Genomic DNA, 18559 nt, shown 5'->3' with positions numbered 1-18559 from the left:
AAAAGGAAGTACTTTACTGTCCCTTAAGTTCAAGGTGTTAGAAAAACAGTGTAAACTAATAGACATGGTATGATCACAATGATCACCCTAAGGCATATGCTAGATACGGTGGTTAACGAGGAGAGATGCATTATCAGTGGAACAAGTGTAGTGAGAGTCCGCGAGGCCATGTGAGTATATGGAGGTGGACTGTCCTAAATATGTAGCAGCCATCCAAGGCGTGGTGCTCAGTATTAACAAGCTTAAGTGCGGCCACGACTCGTGGCCTTCACACTCACAAGCCACAGCCAGTCAGTCTGTGTCCAGCATCAAAAGCGGCAACATGTCTTTGTGTTTTCTTCCTCAGAAACTACTATGACGCTCCCAGCAGGTCAAGTTACAACAGTGTTTTGTATATACTGTGCACATAAGCGAAGAAAGCTACAGACGAGCGTGAGGTGACTTTTGCACTATATAACAGATCTGCGTGTAACAGCAATTAGTAAAATGGAACGCGTGCGTGTGTATATTGGCGCATGATTTTTTTAGGTAAAAGCTATATTCTCTGTAGTGTCGCTTAGGCCGTCTGATATGTGATTCTGATAGTCAAATGACATTCATTTGCTGTGATATCAAGTAATAACTTTGTGTTATATTGTCAGATGGCTGTGCAGTTCTTGTTATAGCTAATTTATATTTATGTAGTTGTACGTGTTTACATATGTGCAATTGTGTATATTTGAAACAGAGTGATTTCCCCTTTAGAAGGGCTATCTGTCACGAAAAAGTGTATATATATATATATATATATATATATATATATATATATATATATATATATATATATATATAACGACGCCGATATCACCAAATGTTTAATCTGCCTCAAGCTCTGCATTTTTTCTATAATGCCTATTAACCTGTTACCATGTAAATATATATATATATATATATATATATATATATATATATATATATATATATATATATATATATATATAGTTAATGAGATTTACCAACTTAATGATGTTAGTGGGTGAATATTAGATATTCCATGAGATCAGTGCTTACAATACAAATACAGCCTTACCGGACAGCAAGGGAACTAGTGAGGGAAATACTGCATTGGCTCGATCCGTTAATTCTTATTTGTTAATGAGTATCCCTTTTACACTTAAAGTTACCATAGGTGGGTTCAGATATATATTTTCTAGTTTTTAAAAAACTATGCATCTCAATAATTTGTAATTTCAAGGAACCCTGCTGGCAGCTCAAGCAAACTGCAAGTCTTGCCCCTCCACAAGCAAAGTTATCTCTTGTGAAGGACGGAGCTGAAAGCCAACACAAAAATGGATCCGCACATGACCAGCGAGGACGAGGAGTTGCTGTTGTGGGGCGCACACAGGCGACTTCAGCAGCGGCTCTCTCCTCCTCGAACGATCGTAGCCAAGAAGAAGAAACTGGTGAACTTCAAGATCTCTCGCAAGACACAGGCTGATGACAATGACCAGGCCAGAACCACCAGCAGCGCCTCGTATTCAGCAGTCAAACAAGAAACTGATGAAAGGCAAGAAACACAGGGCTCAAGACATGTAAACGATAGAAAAGAATACGAGAACATCAATGAAAGAGAACCCAGAAGAAACTTAGGGGATGACAGAAGAGAAAACTTCGAAAACCTCAATGTAAGAAAAGATAATGTCAGACATTTAAACGAAGACAGAAACAACACACACACCAACGAAAGGAGAGAAGATTACAGAAACCTAAACAAAAGAAGGGAGCACGATAGAAACAGTAACGAACAAGATTATGTTAAGGACTTCAGCGAAAAAAGACACAAGAGGAACTCCAACAAAAGAAAAGACATAAGAAATAGCGAAAGAAGAGACGAGAACAGAAACTTTAACAGCATCGACATGATGAGTTGTTTATCGTCCCCTGACAAAGATGGAAACGACAATTTACCTTCGAGTTCGCAAACCACAGAGTGTCAGGGTCCGATTCTCAACCAGACGACATCCGCAACGTCTACCAACGAGAACCCACATCGTCGGCGGACTGAGGCGATCCCGATGAAGACGCGGAGTCTCTCTGAGACTTCGTGGGAGAAGGTGAAGCTGGTAACCATGCAAGGTGGCAGGGGTGCCCGTTTTAGCAACGTGGTGGAGGTAATGGCTAACAAGAGAAAGGCGTCAATGGCACCATACATCTGGACCCCTTCTGTGCCACGTTCCGCGCCCAACCCCAGACCCGCCAACTTCCAGGATCAGGTCAGTCCGTTTATAGACTCCTTAATTAAGCCACACAGGAGGAATAGTTATCCCGAATTCCTCGACCCCTGAATACAGGTCCTTTGCACTATACGGTGTACTCAAACTGTTACGAAAAAAAAAAATAACCTATCCCAAGTTTCCAGTCATATATATATATATATATATATATATATATATATATATATATATATATATATATATATATATATAACCGTACTCATGGACACCATCTTGTGTCCTTTTATGACCAACAGGAGGAGCCAGGCAAAGGCACGTACGTATTCTCGTTCGTGTCGAGGACGCCACAGACGAGGCAAAGGCAGTGGCAGAAGAGGCAGCTCACCTTGCCTAACAAGCAGCCACAGAGCCACCGGGAGTGGGAGGCGAGTGGCAAGCAATACCTCAAGTGGCTGAAGGGTGTCGTCAACAGTCCATTCCTGCAGGAAGGCCATCTCTTGAAGGGGCTAGAGATGGACGGTATGACACATTTGAGCTGTCTCTTGAATTTGTGTATCAATCATGACATCATTCTTGGTAATTTCTTTTGCTATTTCCTTGAAATTCCGTAGCAGAAAGCATTCACAGTGGATGTCCTTATTCCGAGATATATACAAGACTTAGTTTTCTTGACAAGGAATATAATGAAAGTTTCCAGGGTACTGGGGGAGCGACGTCCGTATCACTGGTATTCGCTGTTCTTGAGAGAGAGAGAGAGAGAGAGAGAGAGAGAGAGAGAGAGAGAGAGAGAGAGAGAGAGAGAGAGAGAGATAATATATAGATTTACATATGTATGATAAATATTTATTAAGGAATGTTTCCTGTTTGTGCCACGTATAGTACAATGTCATATTTTGTGACAATAGAAACATCTGACGCGATTTGGAGGGAGAAATGACAACGCAATCATTTACATTACCAGAACGATCAGATTCAACAGTAAAAGGAACGTCTGACCACAGAGTTGCTGAACAATTGTGGAAAGCAGTAAAATTTGGTTATCAGCCAATTCTCAAGAATCAATCTAACACGGCGTGGTAATAAAATTTAGCTGTAATCATCAGTATTACATTCAAGGTGGCTGATCTTCACCTGAACTAACGATTTTATAAAACCTAGATATACACGATAAATTCCACTGAGATAGAAGGGTGCTTGATTATTTTCATTCAATCATTATTAAACTCTGATGCCGTGAATGTAACGGTTTGTTTCGGATTTCTTGTGCAAATTCTTTCTCATTGACATACTTTTGGCAAAGAAAACTTTTTTGTTTGTGAAATTCATTACGGTTTTAGTCTGACAGATTCATTGATGATAATATATCAGTCAAGTGTTAGAATGCGGACGACAGGTGCGTTGCAAGGCTATCAGGCTACTGGAGAAATGAACTGGGTACTACGATTTTGCCACAGTAATGAGAGAGAGAAGTATACTCCAAAACATCATCATGGAAGGGTCTGTGAACTAATATAACAACGAAAAAAGTAAGACTATACCCCTCAACCCAGTATATGTTTAAATCAAAATGAGAAAGTGAACGATTTCTATAAAACTCTATTGAAACCGGCAAGTCTGTGAGAGCGAGGACACTGTGAGGCTTCCTCCAGGGGCAGTGTTACTGTTACAGTAGGTGGAGGCCGCCACTCGTACGGCTTTGCTCACGTTCTCATCTCCGTTCCCATTCACTGGATAATTATGTGTATACATATAACATCCAGCCACGCAAAGTTCACCAAGCGAAAGACAAAAATAAAGTAAAAGCGGATTTAAACACTGGAAGTGTGTTAGGAGCTTAGCGAGTGGTATTAGCGAAAGGCCAAACTTCCTGTTCCCTTCTGCTGACGCACTCACATTGGTTAGGCTTCTGTTAGAAAGTAGTTTTTCTTGTGTAAACTGCTCCTATTTAGTTATCATGTATTTAATCAATATTCTAGGTTTTAGATAAAGTTTATAAAGTCCAGGTTGTTTTTTTTTATATTGTACACTACATACATATTTCTGTAAGATTTTTCTAGTTCGTTCAACCGCTGCACGTTGCATCATGTCGCTTCAGTTGAAATCTAATATGCTAAAAACCATACTGCACATTTTAAAACATTTTAGTATACGAAGACATTGAAAGCTGCTGTACTTAAAGGAAAAAGAAAATTCGAACCATAATTCAGACTAGCGAAAACGAACTAGAAAGTGAGGAGGCCAATGGACACCGCATTATTCAGTAATTGGTTACGATATATCTGGAAACGGGAACGAGTGTCCAGTTAATGCATTTGTATTATTTTTTGTAATTAGGAAAACAATGAGAAAACTATTTCTTATTTGAAGAGAACAGTTGCATGGTCATGGAATGATTGTCCTGAAGATAATCAAGATAATTCAGCTTGAGTAAAACTTGATGGTGCCCTCAATGACCCTGGCCGTCTGTAGGCCTAAAGCCCGAATAATAACCAAAATTATACGTTTAATTTGTGTTACAATATGTGACGACTAGTCGGCACTCAATAATCATTTGGTCCAACATATAAACACTGCATAGGCCATATATATGGCAAGTGTATGTTTTCTTAACATTATATTTAACACTTGAGTGCTTAAGATTTTTCTGTCGAGTTGGACGTTGACGACCTGTATAACTCTGGGAGCTGATAGGTCTACAGCATTGCTAACTAACCACCTAAAATACTCAGATTAAGATAATTAATTAATGTTTAACTTTTGTCAGCAGTGCATTATCCAGTGTTACATATAAGCGACCAACTCCCGGAGAACGTGAACAACGGACAGCGCGAGAAGCGTCGTCGCCTGGAGGGAACCCTTGGTAGCGAGTGTAATCTCCAGCAAGGTAGGTTCTCCTTTACTCCCTCTCTCCATCCACAACCTGATCTTCTCTGGTGTATATCGATTGGTTCCCAAATCTGCTGATAATCCATTCCAACCTATACATCCCCAAGTCTTCTGAAATCATCTCAATGTTATGCAACAGTTTCTTACTTTAACTGGCGGATCCCATATTCGGTCATCAATGCAAGATTCTCTTGGAACATTTTTGTTTTCACTATTAGGTCTCCATTTCCATTACTCTGTTCCTTATCTGTGTGTGTGTGTGTGTGTGTGTGTGTGTGTGTGTGTGTGTGTGTGTGTGTGTTATATGGGTGTGTCAGATGTTTGACAGGTACTGGGTCCTGGAAGGATGATGATGGGTGTTGGGTGTTGCAGGGGTGTACCAGGAAGTGGTAGCGTGGGTACCAGAGCTGTTGGTTACCTGTCCCAGCGACCCGTCTCTGTGGGCTCGCTGCTTCATCGTCCTCGGCTTCAAGACTTTGGACGGAGAGCTGAATAAGGTGAGTGTAATGATAACGATAAACAATAATCATAACGTTTCACTGGGTACATATGCACACAGTGGTTGAAGCTATACTTAAAGAAATATATTAAAGATAACTGGGCTAAAACGAGTGGAGAGAACAAAACAGTCATTACACAAACAGCAAACTGAGTGGACTGCGATGAAAGACTAGGCGGGCAAGGCAGAAAGAAGCTGGGAGGAATGAAAGTTTGTTTGTTCATAATTATTCTGAGTCTACATGGGAAAGACGTGTGTTTGTTAAGGTAAGTCATGAGACTTACTAATGTCTGTACTGAAAGTGCGTCCCGTGATCTGCATGTCTCCTGCTCCGGGTGTATACATGCATATAGGTACATGTGGAAGTTGTGTTTGAGAGTACTGTGACAAGTGTAAGGAAGTAATAAGATTCTTGGATTGTAATCTGTATAAAACTAAGCACTGAATAACTATGAATATTTTATTTCTGGAGAGTAGGAGGATGTTTCGGGTGTGGAAGCTAACTCTAACATGCATGTGTTATGTCTATAACAGCGGATGGAGATCCTGTGGAAGGAATGGACAGGTGCTCTCTACATCTACTGCAACATCGATGACGACCTTGGTCTGAAGAAGCTGAGCTTCTACAAGCGTCGTTCGTCTCCCCAGGCCAACCTGTTCTCTTACATTGTTGTGGTGGAAGTGGACACCGTTACCCACGAGAACAGTCTCCACCTCCTAGACTTCGTGTACCGCATGAAGATGAAAAGCATGACTGGGTATATCGCCGTTTACCAAGAACACTACCCAAACGGCCCGGTGGAGATGGTGTCTTCTGGAGGGTCCTCAGTCTCCCCCGACACACAGACCCAGGCTGGTGCTTCTGGTGTTGGTGCTGCTACTGCTGCCCAAGTCGATAATTCCCTCGATCTCAATAAGTTATCTTTATGAACTCGGGTCATTCAGGCCTCTGAGGTGTACATGTGGTCACCAGGACGGGTCACTGAAGACTTCAAACTCCCGAAGAGCTGTTCAAAGCAATATGATGTCCCCAGAACTAACCTATGAAATCTAAAATTCATATTAATTCTGTCCTCGTGATGCATCGAGACACCATAACGTATCTCAGGGAGCCTGTAATCATCAGAACCTGTGTGTGGTGATTTGTGACTTATCAGAAGCTGAGTGTGGTGATAACTGGCTTATCAGAACCTGTGTGTGGTGATTATGACCCTTCAGAGTCTATGGATGATGATATCTGACTCATCAGAATCCGTCTGCCCTGAAATCTGACTCATCAAAGCCTATCCAACTCATGAGGACCTGTTTTGGACATATGATCAGGACATGACGTATTTTAAGTCAAATGTACCTTTTTATGACAGTTATCAAAATCTTTGATAACAATTTTCAGAGTCTTGTGGAAAGACTAAGTTACCAGTGTTTATCCGTGGGAACTTAAGGCAGTAAGACAACGGGGTGCTGCAGGAATCTGTCAGACACTAGGACTTGTTATGAGAGCTTGTAAGACACCACAGTCCCTTTGTGAGAACTTAGGAATCAAATAGGCTTATTTGTAAAAACTCGGAAGACCCTGGGCCTGTTTTCTGAGAATTCGGGAGGAAAATTAAGCCTTTTGAAGACCCAGGTGATATGTGTCTGCATGCGCTTGAGATATCCTGAGGCAGTGTCTGGCTACGTAAAACTAACTGTTTGGATATTACTATTCATATTCCCTAAGGTCAGCTTGTGAGAGCTTATAGAGAAACCAAAGTGTGTATCAGAAGTAGTCTCACAACCAGTTATTAAAAGGTGCATGATCACCAATATCTGCATGTATGTCTGTGAAGAGCGCCAGTGTTTGTTTTAGGACGTGACAGCTTGAGGAACTCTCTGTTGGACCAAGGATGACTCGAAATGCCCCTTAAATATTAGGAGACATAAGGATCCGTCTTTGGGAAAGTTAGGATCCACCAGTCAGCTCACAAGATCACCAGAAGCATGCAACGGTTGATAACGAGCCTCGCCTTCCTACGCTTCCACAAAGGTACGACCTTTGAGTATGACAACCCTAACGTTAGGGGCAGGTCTGTCATTAGGATCTGGCATTTTCTATTATCTTGAATATAAAAAGGAGGTTGAATTATTTAGTATAAGAACGTTAATGTAGGGAAATTATTTTTTTTTTTTTACGTACAGGTTGAGAATTTTTACTGGGGTCGATTCTTAACCTTGTAACTAAACTTTGCTTAATTCGGTAACACTAAATTCTCCACTCTGCCATACATAACATTTACAGTGAATGATTAATGCGATACGAATTCACCGAGTGGTTATCACGTTAAAACTTAATACTCGAAATTCACTACTCAATGACTCTAAAGACGAGATTACATTTAATCTTATAATTATTACTGAACGCATCTTAAACTGTGGACAGTTTCTTGCCAATTCCTTACTGGTTTGAAATGTATCCTGGTGTCTTGAGTGTCTGAGATACTGGTACCGAGAGGAATCTTATTTTACCTTCTACTCGAGAACCTTGCATATATATATATATATATATATATATATATATATATATATATATATATATATATATATATATATATATATTGGAATGAATGTCACTGTAGATGGATGTCAATACTGAAATGCATATATAAACAACTGTGCGGCGGCTCGAAATATGTATGCCTCTGCTAATGGACAACGATACAGAAGAAATACAATTTTATTTTTTCCATACCGTATGAAAGTTTTTTAAACACATAATATATAACATGATATGGTAAGTCTGTACTCACGTGTGTGACAAGGCTCAGATGAACGTCCTTTTCCGGGGAGTCAAGGCCGTTGCCACTGCCGACTCGGCCAGCCGTACGATGAAACTCGCCATTTAAAGCACTGTATTTTAAACAACTTTACCTCACCAACGATACAGTTTTCAATCGCTGATACGTATATGCAGTTTCTACACAGAAGAATGGTATTCTTAACTGATAATCACTCATGATGTACGTAGTCACTTTCTTATGAAATTTTCATCACGTCCATCAAATCATTGTCAAAATATTCCAAGAAGTACACCAGGTCCTCACAATTCTCGATGACAGAACAAACACATGTAATTGCCTTTTATCAAAAAACAAATTGTGTTGAAACTCGCAACAACCACCCAAGATGCACACCAGGCAAACGGCGGATGTAAACAAAGCACCTCGTCAAACCACCAGGTTAGTCATCATCTACACCTTCACTGCTGGCAATATCAAGATCTTCCTTACGCCTTCGTTGTTCCACATCTTATTAAAATCTGCATCCTACTAATTCCCTATTAATCTCTAAAATGTCCAAGTCAAGCTTATCAAATTAGTGTAGAAACCTGCTTCCTTACGCGGCTCCCGCTAAGCGAAGTTATCAACACAGTCACTCTGGTAATGTCCTGGTTACTGATCAGAGTGGAAAAATGCATGGCAATACCACTCAGGTGCCAGTGAACGAATTTTGGATAAATGGAACCCTTCGACTGCGGTGGAACTTTTTGAATATTATATTCCCCATGAGGGATAATCGTAGTATATTGCCAAAGACGACCCATAAGGAATTTCAAGTCAGTGGGTTAGAGGGAGTCAATACGGATAAAATAGCTTAGATCTTAAAGAAATACAAGAGAGAAATTATCTGAACGTTGTGGTCAAGAAAGGATGATTAGAATGGAAATTCAATAGTAAGGTGTTTGATCGTTACTTGAAATTAGTACTCGAACGTCTGTCGATTAAACTTACGAAAAGATCGGCTGGGGTCAGGTATACGTTTACCAGCAGATGAGAACGGAGGAACAAATGTACAGTTTGGTCGAATTGTTACTTCAGCAAAGTACAGGGACAAAGAATTTCAATGACCGCTAACCACAAAATTGTCGACATGAAGGTTATTTTTTCTGAATACTATGAGTGATGTCATTATTTGTAATGATGATGCTTTGACTAGTAGTATAAGTATATGCCGTCATACCGTTACGACTAGTCTCGAAAGAAATACCTGTGTGTTTGTGGAGCCATCCACTGAACTAAGAAACGATGACTAAAGTAGGAAATAAGTCTGGAGGATCAAGACAACAACAACAGTTGAGAGGCTTCCCCACGTGACCACTAATGAACCTTGAGGAGGTGTGTGGCAAGACCCGAGTTATTATCTCCTGAAAAGGCGAAACTTAGGGATGGAGTGTTAGAAAGCTATATATATATATATATATATATATATATATATATATATATATATATATATATATATATATATATTTAGAGAGAGAGGTAGAGTTGGTATTCATTAACTTTTCTCAGGTCTGGTTATTAGACGTAAAACTCTTGAACAAAGTTTCCCTCTGCCATTTTTACTGGGAGACTAAATTTATACGCCGTGAAGAAATATGTATACTTTGTGGCAGTGGGCTGGGCTAAGTTGTTAATAGCCTTAAGTAAACATAAGAAATAGGTAACTGACAACACAGCTCTTTGGAGGTGTTCAATTGTGTTCAGAGGGTTACCCAAAAACGATCTTTGAGTCCCAGCCATAGCCCCAGGTGTCTTGCACTTGGATTGGAATGAGATGAAACAAATTGACTCTGTCCTCAAGCGGGAAAGTAAATTTCTCTGGTTGACGAAAAAAAAATCATACGCATGAACCAGAAAATGAATTTTAGGTAAAAGAGAATGGAGAGCTTTGAAACAAAATTTCATTGAAGCGAAATTTTGTTTGAATAGGTTTGTTTAGTTAAAAGGTCTATGAATAATTTTTGTTAAATATAGTGGCATTTACGTTTTTTAATTGACTTCCTGAATTGAGGGATTATGATTTTTCATTCACCGTTTGGGATTTGCTTGCAAGGATTACTACCGGGGGTGGGGTTGATATTTAAACAGCGTTATCCAACAAGCATGACAAGCGGTGAATGCTGCATGTTATAACCCCATGGCATGGCAAATTCTTGTTTTAGGCAAGTTAGCTGCAAACTCTCAGGATGTGCCTTAAAGCACTCAAGCAGTTTTCTTTCAGAATGTCCAAATTGCACATTCAGTTTTGAAAACGAATCTAACTTCAGTGTTAAAGATATCAAAAGCCATGGAAACATTTTTATTACAAAGAAATTTTGTATCATCAAACAGTGGAGGAGTTTATAGGTAAAATGATAAATAATGTAAGTTTCAAGATGTATTTTTTGCACAAGATGTAACGTTTGCATATGTAGACACTTGAGCTGAGAAGAAGGATGAAAAAAATAATATATATATATATATATTGCAATCAATGAACATATGTACAAAACTGATGATTATCACCAATTAAAGACGGATAAAAGACAATTGGCATTTGGACATTAGGGCTAATCATAACCTGAGCCAGTAAAATGTAACTAAGATGTGGCTCCATTATATTTATTCATGTAATGTACAAGATTAATTTATTAACTATAAGTATGAACTACACAATACCATTTTGTAGTAGCAGCACCATAGTAATACACCATTGAAGTTTCAAGCAATATTTACCTTTATTCAAGATTTAGCTTAATTCTGGTATTTTTTTTTTTCAATTGTGGAAATGAATTCATCATTTGTATTGCCTAAGTGGCTTATTTTGTTTTAATAATGTTCTTGCACATAGCTTACTTCTACTATTTCCCTTGTATTTCTTTATCTTTAGTACTTTGCAGGTTAAACCAGTTAGAATAACTTATGTATAATTATCATGCATATTAGGTGTAGTAGACTTTAGATATGTTACACAGTATGATGCAAGAGTCAGCTCTGGTACAAGCACATTTACACTGGTAAGCAGTTGTGGACATCTTTAAATATGGAAATGTGAAGTTGTTCACATATTCATTACTGTAATACTCGAGTTTATTACAGCTACACAGTTATTCCACACTAGTTTATGTGTACTGTACTACTTAATTATCGAAGAGCTTATTATTTCATATGGTCATTACTTCCTGAAGGGCTCCATAATAATAATGGTATTGCAATTCTGAAGAAGCTGTACTTGAAGTTTAGTCCATGAAATCATGCAGTTTGAGACTATACATCATAGCACAGTTCTCAACAGTTAACACTAATGACTGACATGCTTCAAATCCAGTTTCTATATTAACAGCACAATTAAGCCTTAAATTAGCCACCATGCAACATGTCAATGGCTTGACGACAACATTCAAACCATTTTTCAAAGTTTCTTTCATGTTGGTTTGGCAATTATTGACTACTTTTACTATGCATTTTATTAGATGGAAAAAGTTTTTTTTTTTTTCAGGTAGTGAAGTGATCAGCACTTAATTGAAAGGAAATAGTGAAATAGAAAATGTGCAAGTATAATGGCACACCAAATGGGTTTGAAGGTTGCAAGAAGTGAAACCATTAATGGGAGAGAAGGCTATGCAAGACACATCGATTAAAAATTCTTAAATCTCCCTCCTATGTACTATATTCAACAGCAGGCTAATGCAGGACATGAAAAAATATATAAGTATTTCAAGTTCTCTGCAACTGATAATTGTGGCTTTAATTCTGCAACAAATATGCATGACAAAAATTTTTACAAATACCTGATAAGCATAATTTGTCATTATTTTTCTCATGATGAAAGTGTTCTTAATATATAATTAATATTGGTGAGTATAACACATTTTCATTTGCATATTTATTATCCAAAATCTTATATATTTACATATTTACAAATCTTGAAATGGTTGCACACTTACCCATTCAAAAGTTCATCTACAACTCATCTGAATGGGATAAGGGATTTTTTTGTATTTTCATAAATAAGTACAGTATAATCATATTTGCTGTGACATTTGTGTTGTGTACATGGTTAGGTTTCTGATGTGTGCTTTGGAAGATTGCAAAGATTTACATGAATTTGATATAGTTTTAACTTTTATTTTGAATATTATATAGAATAAATGAATTCTATATAGTACATAGAATAATAAAATTGTGCAAATTTCTTAACATTTGGCCACATGCCAAATCAAATAAACACCAAAACTGTATTCAACTCTCCTCCTGAGAAATGGGTAAGAAAATTGCCATTTGTGTTCAGTTAAAACACAAGGTGTGGAACAGAAGCAAAACTTTTTGCAATATTGTGATCAGCATAATCAAATATTAGTTAAGACTGAAACTAAAAAGTTTTATTATATGTAGGTAGAAATTTTGAGATTATTGTTCATATGGTTAAAATGTACATTGGAAGCAATGCAACAATTGCAACTAGTTGTATGGGGACCAAACCATAAATGAAGGGCTATCTTATGTGTACTACTAGTGTATATTGCTACAGGTGATTGCATTATATTCAATAATCCAACTGGCAGTTTGTGTGAATCAATTTATGCCAAAAAGTTTATCAGATGTCTGGAAACGAAATTATTTTTAAATGGTGCTATTTATTGTTACCAACATAAACATTCCAGCTCCAATAAATACCTAAATTTTTACCTATGTGCAGCTTGTAGCCCTTTTTCCTGACAATGGTTCTTCATACAATAAACATTAAGGAACAGCACTTCTTAAAATGCTTATGTAATAATTAATGCTGTACTCAATTATTGGAAGGACCAAGAAAAAAATAACGGTGAATTTTACAATCATGAGGGCTGAACCTGTCCACATTTTTAATGGCCACAAACTAAGTGTGAAAAGATGGCTATGATGAACAATCTTTCTAGCTTTTTTTGTATAAATCTAAATAGGGAAAATTTCATTACAATTTCATCACACCATTTCATATGTACATGGCTCAAATTCTTTGATCTGCCCTCAAATTATTAATGTCCATGAAATCAACATATACAGAAATCCCGCAAGAAACCGGGTTATGTACAAGTCAGTTGTTGTCCAGCAATCCTTCTAAAACTGGCTGGCACAATGGAAACAAGAAACCTTCCCTTTGTTAAAGTCGAGCATCGAGCGTTTTCCATAATCATGAAAGCAAAGTACACATGGAAGCGCAGTACTTTCAATGCATCTTTTAGGCTTAATAGTACTTGTGATAAACAATTAAATATTATAAGATTATATGGCATACTTTTGTAAAGTTTCCAGTGCACGAGCCCATCCCATGTGATGCATAATGGTATATCACTCTACACAATATAGCACCAAGTATATGAAACAAACTTACATTTTCAAGGTTGGAGGCACACTCAAATTTAATGAACATTAGAGTGCCTTAAGAAGCACTTTACATTTGAATGTCAACAAAAACTGATCCTTTTTAAATTACAGTATATGAATCTGAATACCGAAACAATTTCTCATGAACCATCATATGATGAGGAAATAAAGAAAAAAAAGAAATATTATTACTTAACTTCAAATACAAAGTTTGAGTTGTACATTTTACTGTAAAAATATAAAAGTAACTTAGTCTCCTTCCCATAGTAACTGTGACAAAAGTGGTAATATATGCACAATAAGTTAAAAAGTGTGGATATAATTCATCTATCACACACAGTCATAAGTCTAAGTGTATTTGTCCATTTCTAAGAAAAGGAGATACTACATTCATACATGCACAGCCAGTATCCAACAGATGATCTGCTTCATTTATATTTATCATAATTAGCCAGTATATCTTTTCAAATGATACAAAAGCCCAATAACAAGATCAGCCTTCTTGTTTCTTGGTACAGACACTTAAGAGACTCAGCACATGTGCAGAAATGTCTGAAATATTCACTTACAACAATTAGAAAGAATATTACTCCCTGGAAAACGAAATTACTTTTATACATTTCCAAAAAAGTAAATAAAGTTCGGTCAATTAATTTTCCAGGGTATATTAATTAATGAATTTACCCTATTAATACAGTTCATAAGTGATAAGCCAAGGGTTAGAGTTTTTATCATCTAAATTTCTCACCCACACGTTAGGCAACCACTGTTAGGTTTGACCCTCAGGTTGCAATAACAGATCTCAAAGAACCAAAACAGTTCCCATTTCTATCATCAAAGCTAGCAGATAGGCTATGGATTCGTGCTAATTCCATGGCTTTCTGAAACTCAAAAACCCTTTTTTTATGGACTCGTGCAACATATAAGGCTACTGAAACTCAAAGCCTTTATGTGCGTGAAAGTACTTAAAGAATTCAGCCAACCCAAATAGCTAAGTTAGATGTGCAACCCAATTTGGAGTAAAAACTCCCAACGCCCTTCGATTCCCTATATAAAACCCTAAATACATCCTTTTTCTAATTCATGGATAACATGAACAATTCATGTTAACATGGATCATTGATGGAGATGTGACACGCTCAGGGAAGCAATAAAATGAAGGTTAACCAACAATCATCCAAGGATATTACCCTTCCATTGGTTGATGTGTCTGCCTGACCTGAAATCTAGATTGTCCTTGGGCGTGTGATATCTTCACATTCATGATTATCTTTGGTAATGTAATAAAATTTGAACCTTATAATACTGAATTTATCACACAAAAAGTGCAAGGACTTATCACAACCACTACTAATCAGTATTACAAGAATTTAAATCATAAATGCAATAGAAAAGTGTAGATACAAATCACAATACTGCAACACTGCAGTTCCTGTAAGTACATGTCAACAAAATGCAAACCATAAGACTTGTCTGTATTAAGTATGAATGTTTGGCTTCAATACTAAACACTGTAGTGACCTGATGCCATAGACACCTGACAATGCAGAGTGCTTTGCCTTGAAAACATAATCGGTATGTAATGCAGGACCTAAAACTAAGAATTACGTAAGTCAATAAACAAAGTTACTAATTTCAGATGCCACATACTTCCAATCTTTTGTGTGAAGTTATCAAAAAATTATCAAATTTGAATGTCATCTTCAAAAGGGCTTGATATCACAATTGCATATATGCGATATCCGATCACTTAAGCAAGTTTTATCTGACACTGCTTCTCTGTGCATGAGGCTCAACTCCTATCTTCAGTAGAATACAGATACACTATATCCAAAGAAGGTGTAAAAACAAAGCAGGATATGACAATGTAGTAAAGTTAGGAACTCAAAAACCCTAACAGCAGGATACAAGGCAAAAAAGGGCAGGAACTCAGGCCAAGATGAAAAAAAAATTAAACAATGTTTCTTCTTAAATCTTTGTGATTAACCAATTTCTGACAAAGTGCACATATGCTGAGGTTGGTTCACTGTAAGTTTACACAAGCTCATTATTTATGTAATGTTTCCATTACCCAATTAATTACTGTACTTAAAGAAAACAACCTTTTCTGAGGGTCATATCTTCTATACTGATGACTACTGGAATCAGAAGACAAAATGATCCCTTAGTGGTAGTTTTCAATCACAATCGAGCATCATTATGGCACACAATCACACACTCCAATAGTTGTAACATCTGTATAAGGAGTCACTAGTTAAGCATCCAACACCAAATATGGTCAGCATTATTGATTTGGTAAAGCTCCACATGACTGAACTTTCAGTACATTTGCATGACTTGAATGTTCACAAGTGCTAGCCAGTTTGTCATTGTACATAGCCAGCCAGGGTGGAAAAATCAAGCAGCATCTCGTCAAGTGTTGGTTGAGGTGTTATGTACCCGAGCCAGGTAATCTTCACGTTCCTTCTGGTCCAGATACCATACTGTAATTGCATATCTGTTGAAAGAATAATACATAAGTAATAGGTGGTCACAGGGATATCAAAACTTAATCATAAACAGTGATTCAGTTCACAGTTGAACTAATGCTTAAAAAATATATTGAAAAGAAAATTATGACCTCAAAAGTTGTCTGATAATCTGATGTGAAAATTTCTCATACTTATTCCTAAGTAATCCGAAGAATAATAAAATTTCCTGCAAAGTTACATTATACAGTTCACTTAATTCTAGCACTGTCCTACTCCTTATCTGCCCCATGGCAAATAACCCTTGTGCAAGTGCATTTAACACACATATAACCTAGGAGTAACAAGAAACTTCAATATGTAATGCAATGTCATATCAAAATTTTCATTCACTTCAACAGGCACTGTTAATGCTAGTTGTACCGGTTCGCCATACTGATGCCAAGAGAGACTGGTGGTATTTTAACTAAGTGATCATAGTGCTTGTGGTAATGATTGTGAACATGGGTGGTCAATGGTGGTGACGGGTGTTGGTTATGGTGTACACTAGAAGGGTATTTCATGGAACACTTGTGTCAACTGCATTGGAGCATAGTTACTGGATGTAAAAAAAAAAATGGGTGGAAATATTCTAAAAATATCAAAAGCATTTTGTTAAGTTTGAAGGCCAAAACTATCTTCAAGGTATGAGCCAGGTGAAGTTCTTAATTAACAAGGGGCATAACTCAAGAAAAATGTGACCTGGAGTTATAGCTTTAATACATTAAATTCTTCACATGTTCAGAAACTGTAAAAATTTTCATGATTATTTGATTTTTCAATTTTCAAGCTATAACCTTGGTTAAGTAGAAAGAAGTTAATATGTGACTCCCAGTGACAAAGTGATTCCTAAGTGCTTTCCATACTATACAAGGGGCAAAACACAAAAGGTGTTCAACAGAACACTTCTGTTGCATGTAGTGCGGAATGTTGTTGGGAGTGACATGGACCGATGTGGTATACATGGGGTAGACGAGCTGTATTTGGATTGAACCAACCATGTGAATCAGCCATGGGAAACCAGAGAAAGGTGAATGAGGCCTGGTAGTGGATAAGGGGACTGTGGTTCTGGTATTTTACAGCCAGAGAATGTATGTGAGCAAATAAGGCCTTTCCTTTGTTCATGGTGCTAATTTGCTAAAACAGGAAACAGCAAACAAATAAATAAATTTCTTTTTAATACTTGATAACTATTTCCCAAGTTAGTGAGGCAGTACCAGGGAAGACAAAGAAAAGAACATGAACTAACTCCTTACTTGAACTTTGGCCAAAGAGATAGGATTCAATATAATCAACTTCAGCTTCACGCAAGCATGGCCTCTTAAATGAACTTTTGTTCACACAAAATTATGTACCTAAAAAATCAAAGGGGATGTATTTGAAATCTTAAGAAAAAATAAGTGGCAACCAGCATTATCACCATATCCCTTGCTCTTCTAGACAAAGAAATGAAAAGGTAACATTCTGAAATTTCCCATCCCAATACAAAATACTAAGGGAGACTGTGACCTGTTTTGTTAGCTAATGCCATGTAACATCTAAAAAGAAAGAGACAAATGCATACCAACCTTGTAATTTTGGCTGGTAATACTTCATGAGGATTGCGACGATCAGACCAGAAAAAGAGCATTCGATCAAACAAGGGCTCAATCTCTGCTACTTTGTCACTGCAACCTTCAGGATAGATTCGCAACACACCACCATCCTATAAAAAAATTATAGAAAATAAATAAAGAAATTGCACTGAAAACATCAAATTAAACCAAATATCCCTTTACATACTAAAGGCTTCCATGTACTATACATGGTTGCACCCTACTGATTTTCTCATTCCATCTCTATGCATTCTCCTTTTGCCTTAACAGCTTCTGTAAATCTAATTAATGTACCTGCCCATTACTAACCACTCTATTGTTCAGACAAATGTTTAGTTGTTATCAATGAAGTTGCATGACTTTATACATATCTGAACCAAATGCGATTCCTAACTATTCTGCATTTCTCATCATTCCCACAACCTGCAATATATATCAGCTATACTTTCAAGGTTGTGCTCCTGCGCTTAGTGCATTCATTCTTTGGGTTTCTTCCTACGTCCCTATGTAGAAATCAATGCAACTTGCATGCTATCTGGCAGATTACCATCCTTCTAATGGTTCATTATCCCTTTTTGTCCAACTTAATTTGTGATTTTTAACACTCACTCAAATTCTCTCTCCATTTGCTTAAATTCTCAATTAGTTTTCTGACAATCTACATCCTGCTTCATAACCTAGTGTGCTTCACTGTTCA

The 18559-nt window shown here is 37.3% G+C and overlaps 2 protein-coding genes across 6 annotated transcripts in view; one reads left to right on the top strand and one right to left on the bottom strand.

Moving 5' to 3' along the window:
• Positions 1–299: 299 nt before the first annotated feature.
• LOC139758318 (uncharacterized) lies at positions 300–13079 on the top strand. 2 transcript variants are annotated; one of them, XM_071679549.1, is made up of 7 exons: positions 300–528; positions 1235–2252; positions 2510–2732; positions 4978–5097; positions 5472–5596; positions 6133–7624; positions 11893–13079. In XM_071679549.1, the coding sequence occupies exons 2-6, from the start codon at positions 1329–1331 to the stop codon at positions 6526–6528; spliced, it is 1788 nt and encodes a 595-aa protein (XP_071535650.1). In that variant the 5' UTR covers positions 300–528; positions 1235–1328; the 3' UTR covers positions 6529–7624; positions 11893–13079. The 2 variants fall into 2 exon arrangements, with proteins under 2 accessions (XP_071535650.1, XP_071535651.1); XM_071679550.1 differs by having other exon boundaries at positions 301–528; positions 4981–5097.
• Positions 12265–18559, bottom strand: part of Hph (HIF prolyl hydroxylase) — a 31783-nt gene continuing 25488 nt past the window's right edge. For all 4 annotated transcript variants that reach the window (XM_071679573.1, XM_071679570.1, XM_071679571.1 and 1 more), the window contains exons 5-6: positions 17836–17972; positions 12265–16257 (exon numbers count right to left, since the gene is read on the bottom strand). In XM_071679573.1, the coding sequence (XP_071535674.1) occupies positions 16173–16257; positions 17836–17972 (222 nt within the window). In that variant the 3' untranslated portion in view covers positions 12265–16172. The remainder of the gene's footprint in view (positions 16258–17835; positions 17973–18559) is intronic.

The sequence above is a fragment of the Panulirus ornatus genome, chromosome 30 (genome assembly GCF_036320965.1).
Source record: "Panulirus ornatus isolate Po-2019 chromosome 30, ASM3632096v1, whole genome shotgun sequence".
Classification (NCBI taxonomy): Eukaryota; Metazoa; Arthropoda; class Malacostraca; order Decapoda; family Palinuridae; genus Panulirus; species Panulirus ornatus.
Note: the sequence above shows the minus strand (reverse complement) of the source record. Positions and strands in the feature narration are given on the sequence as shown.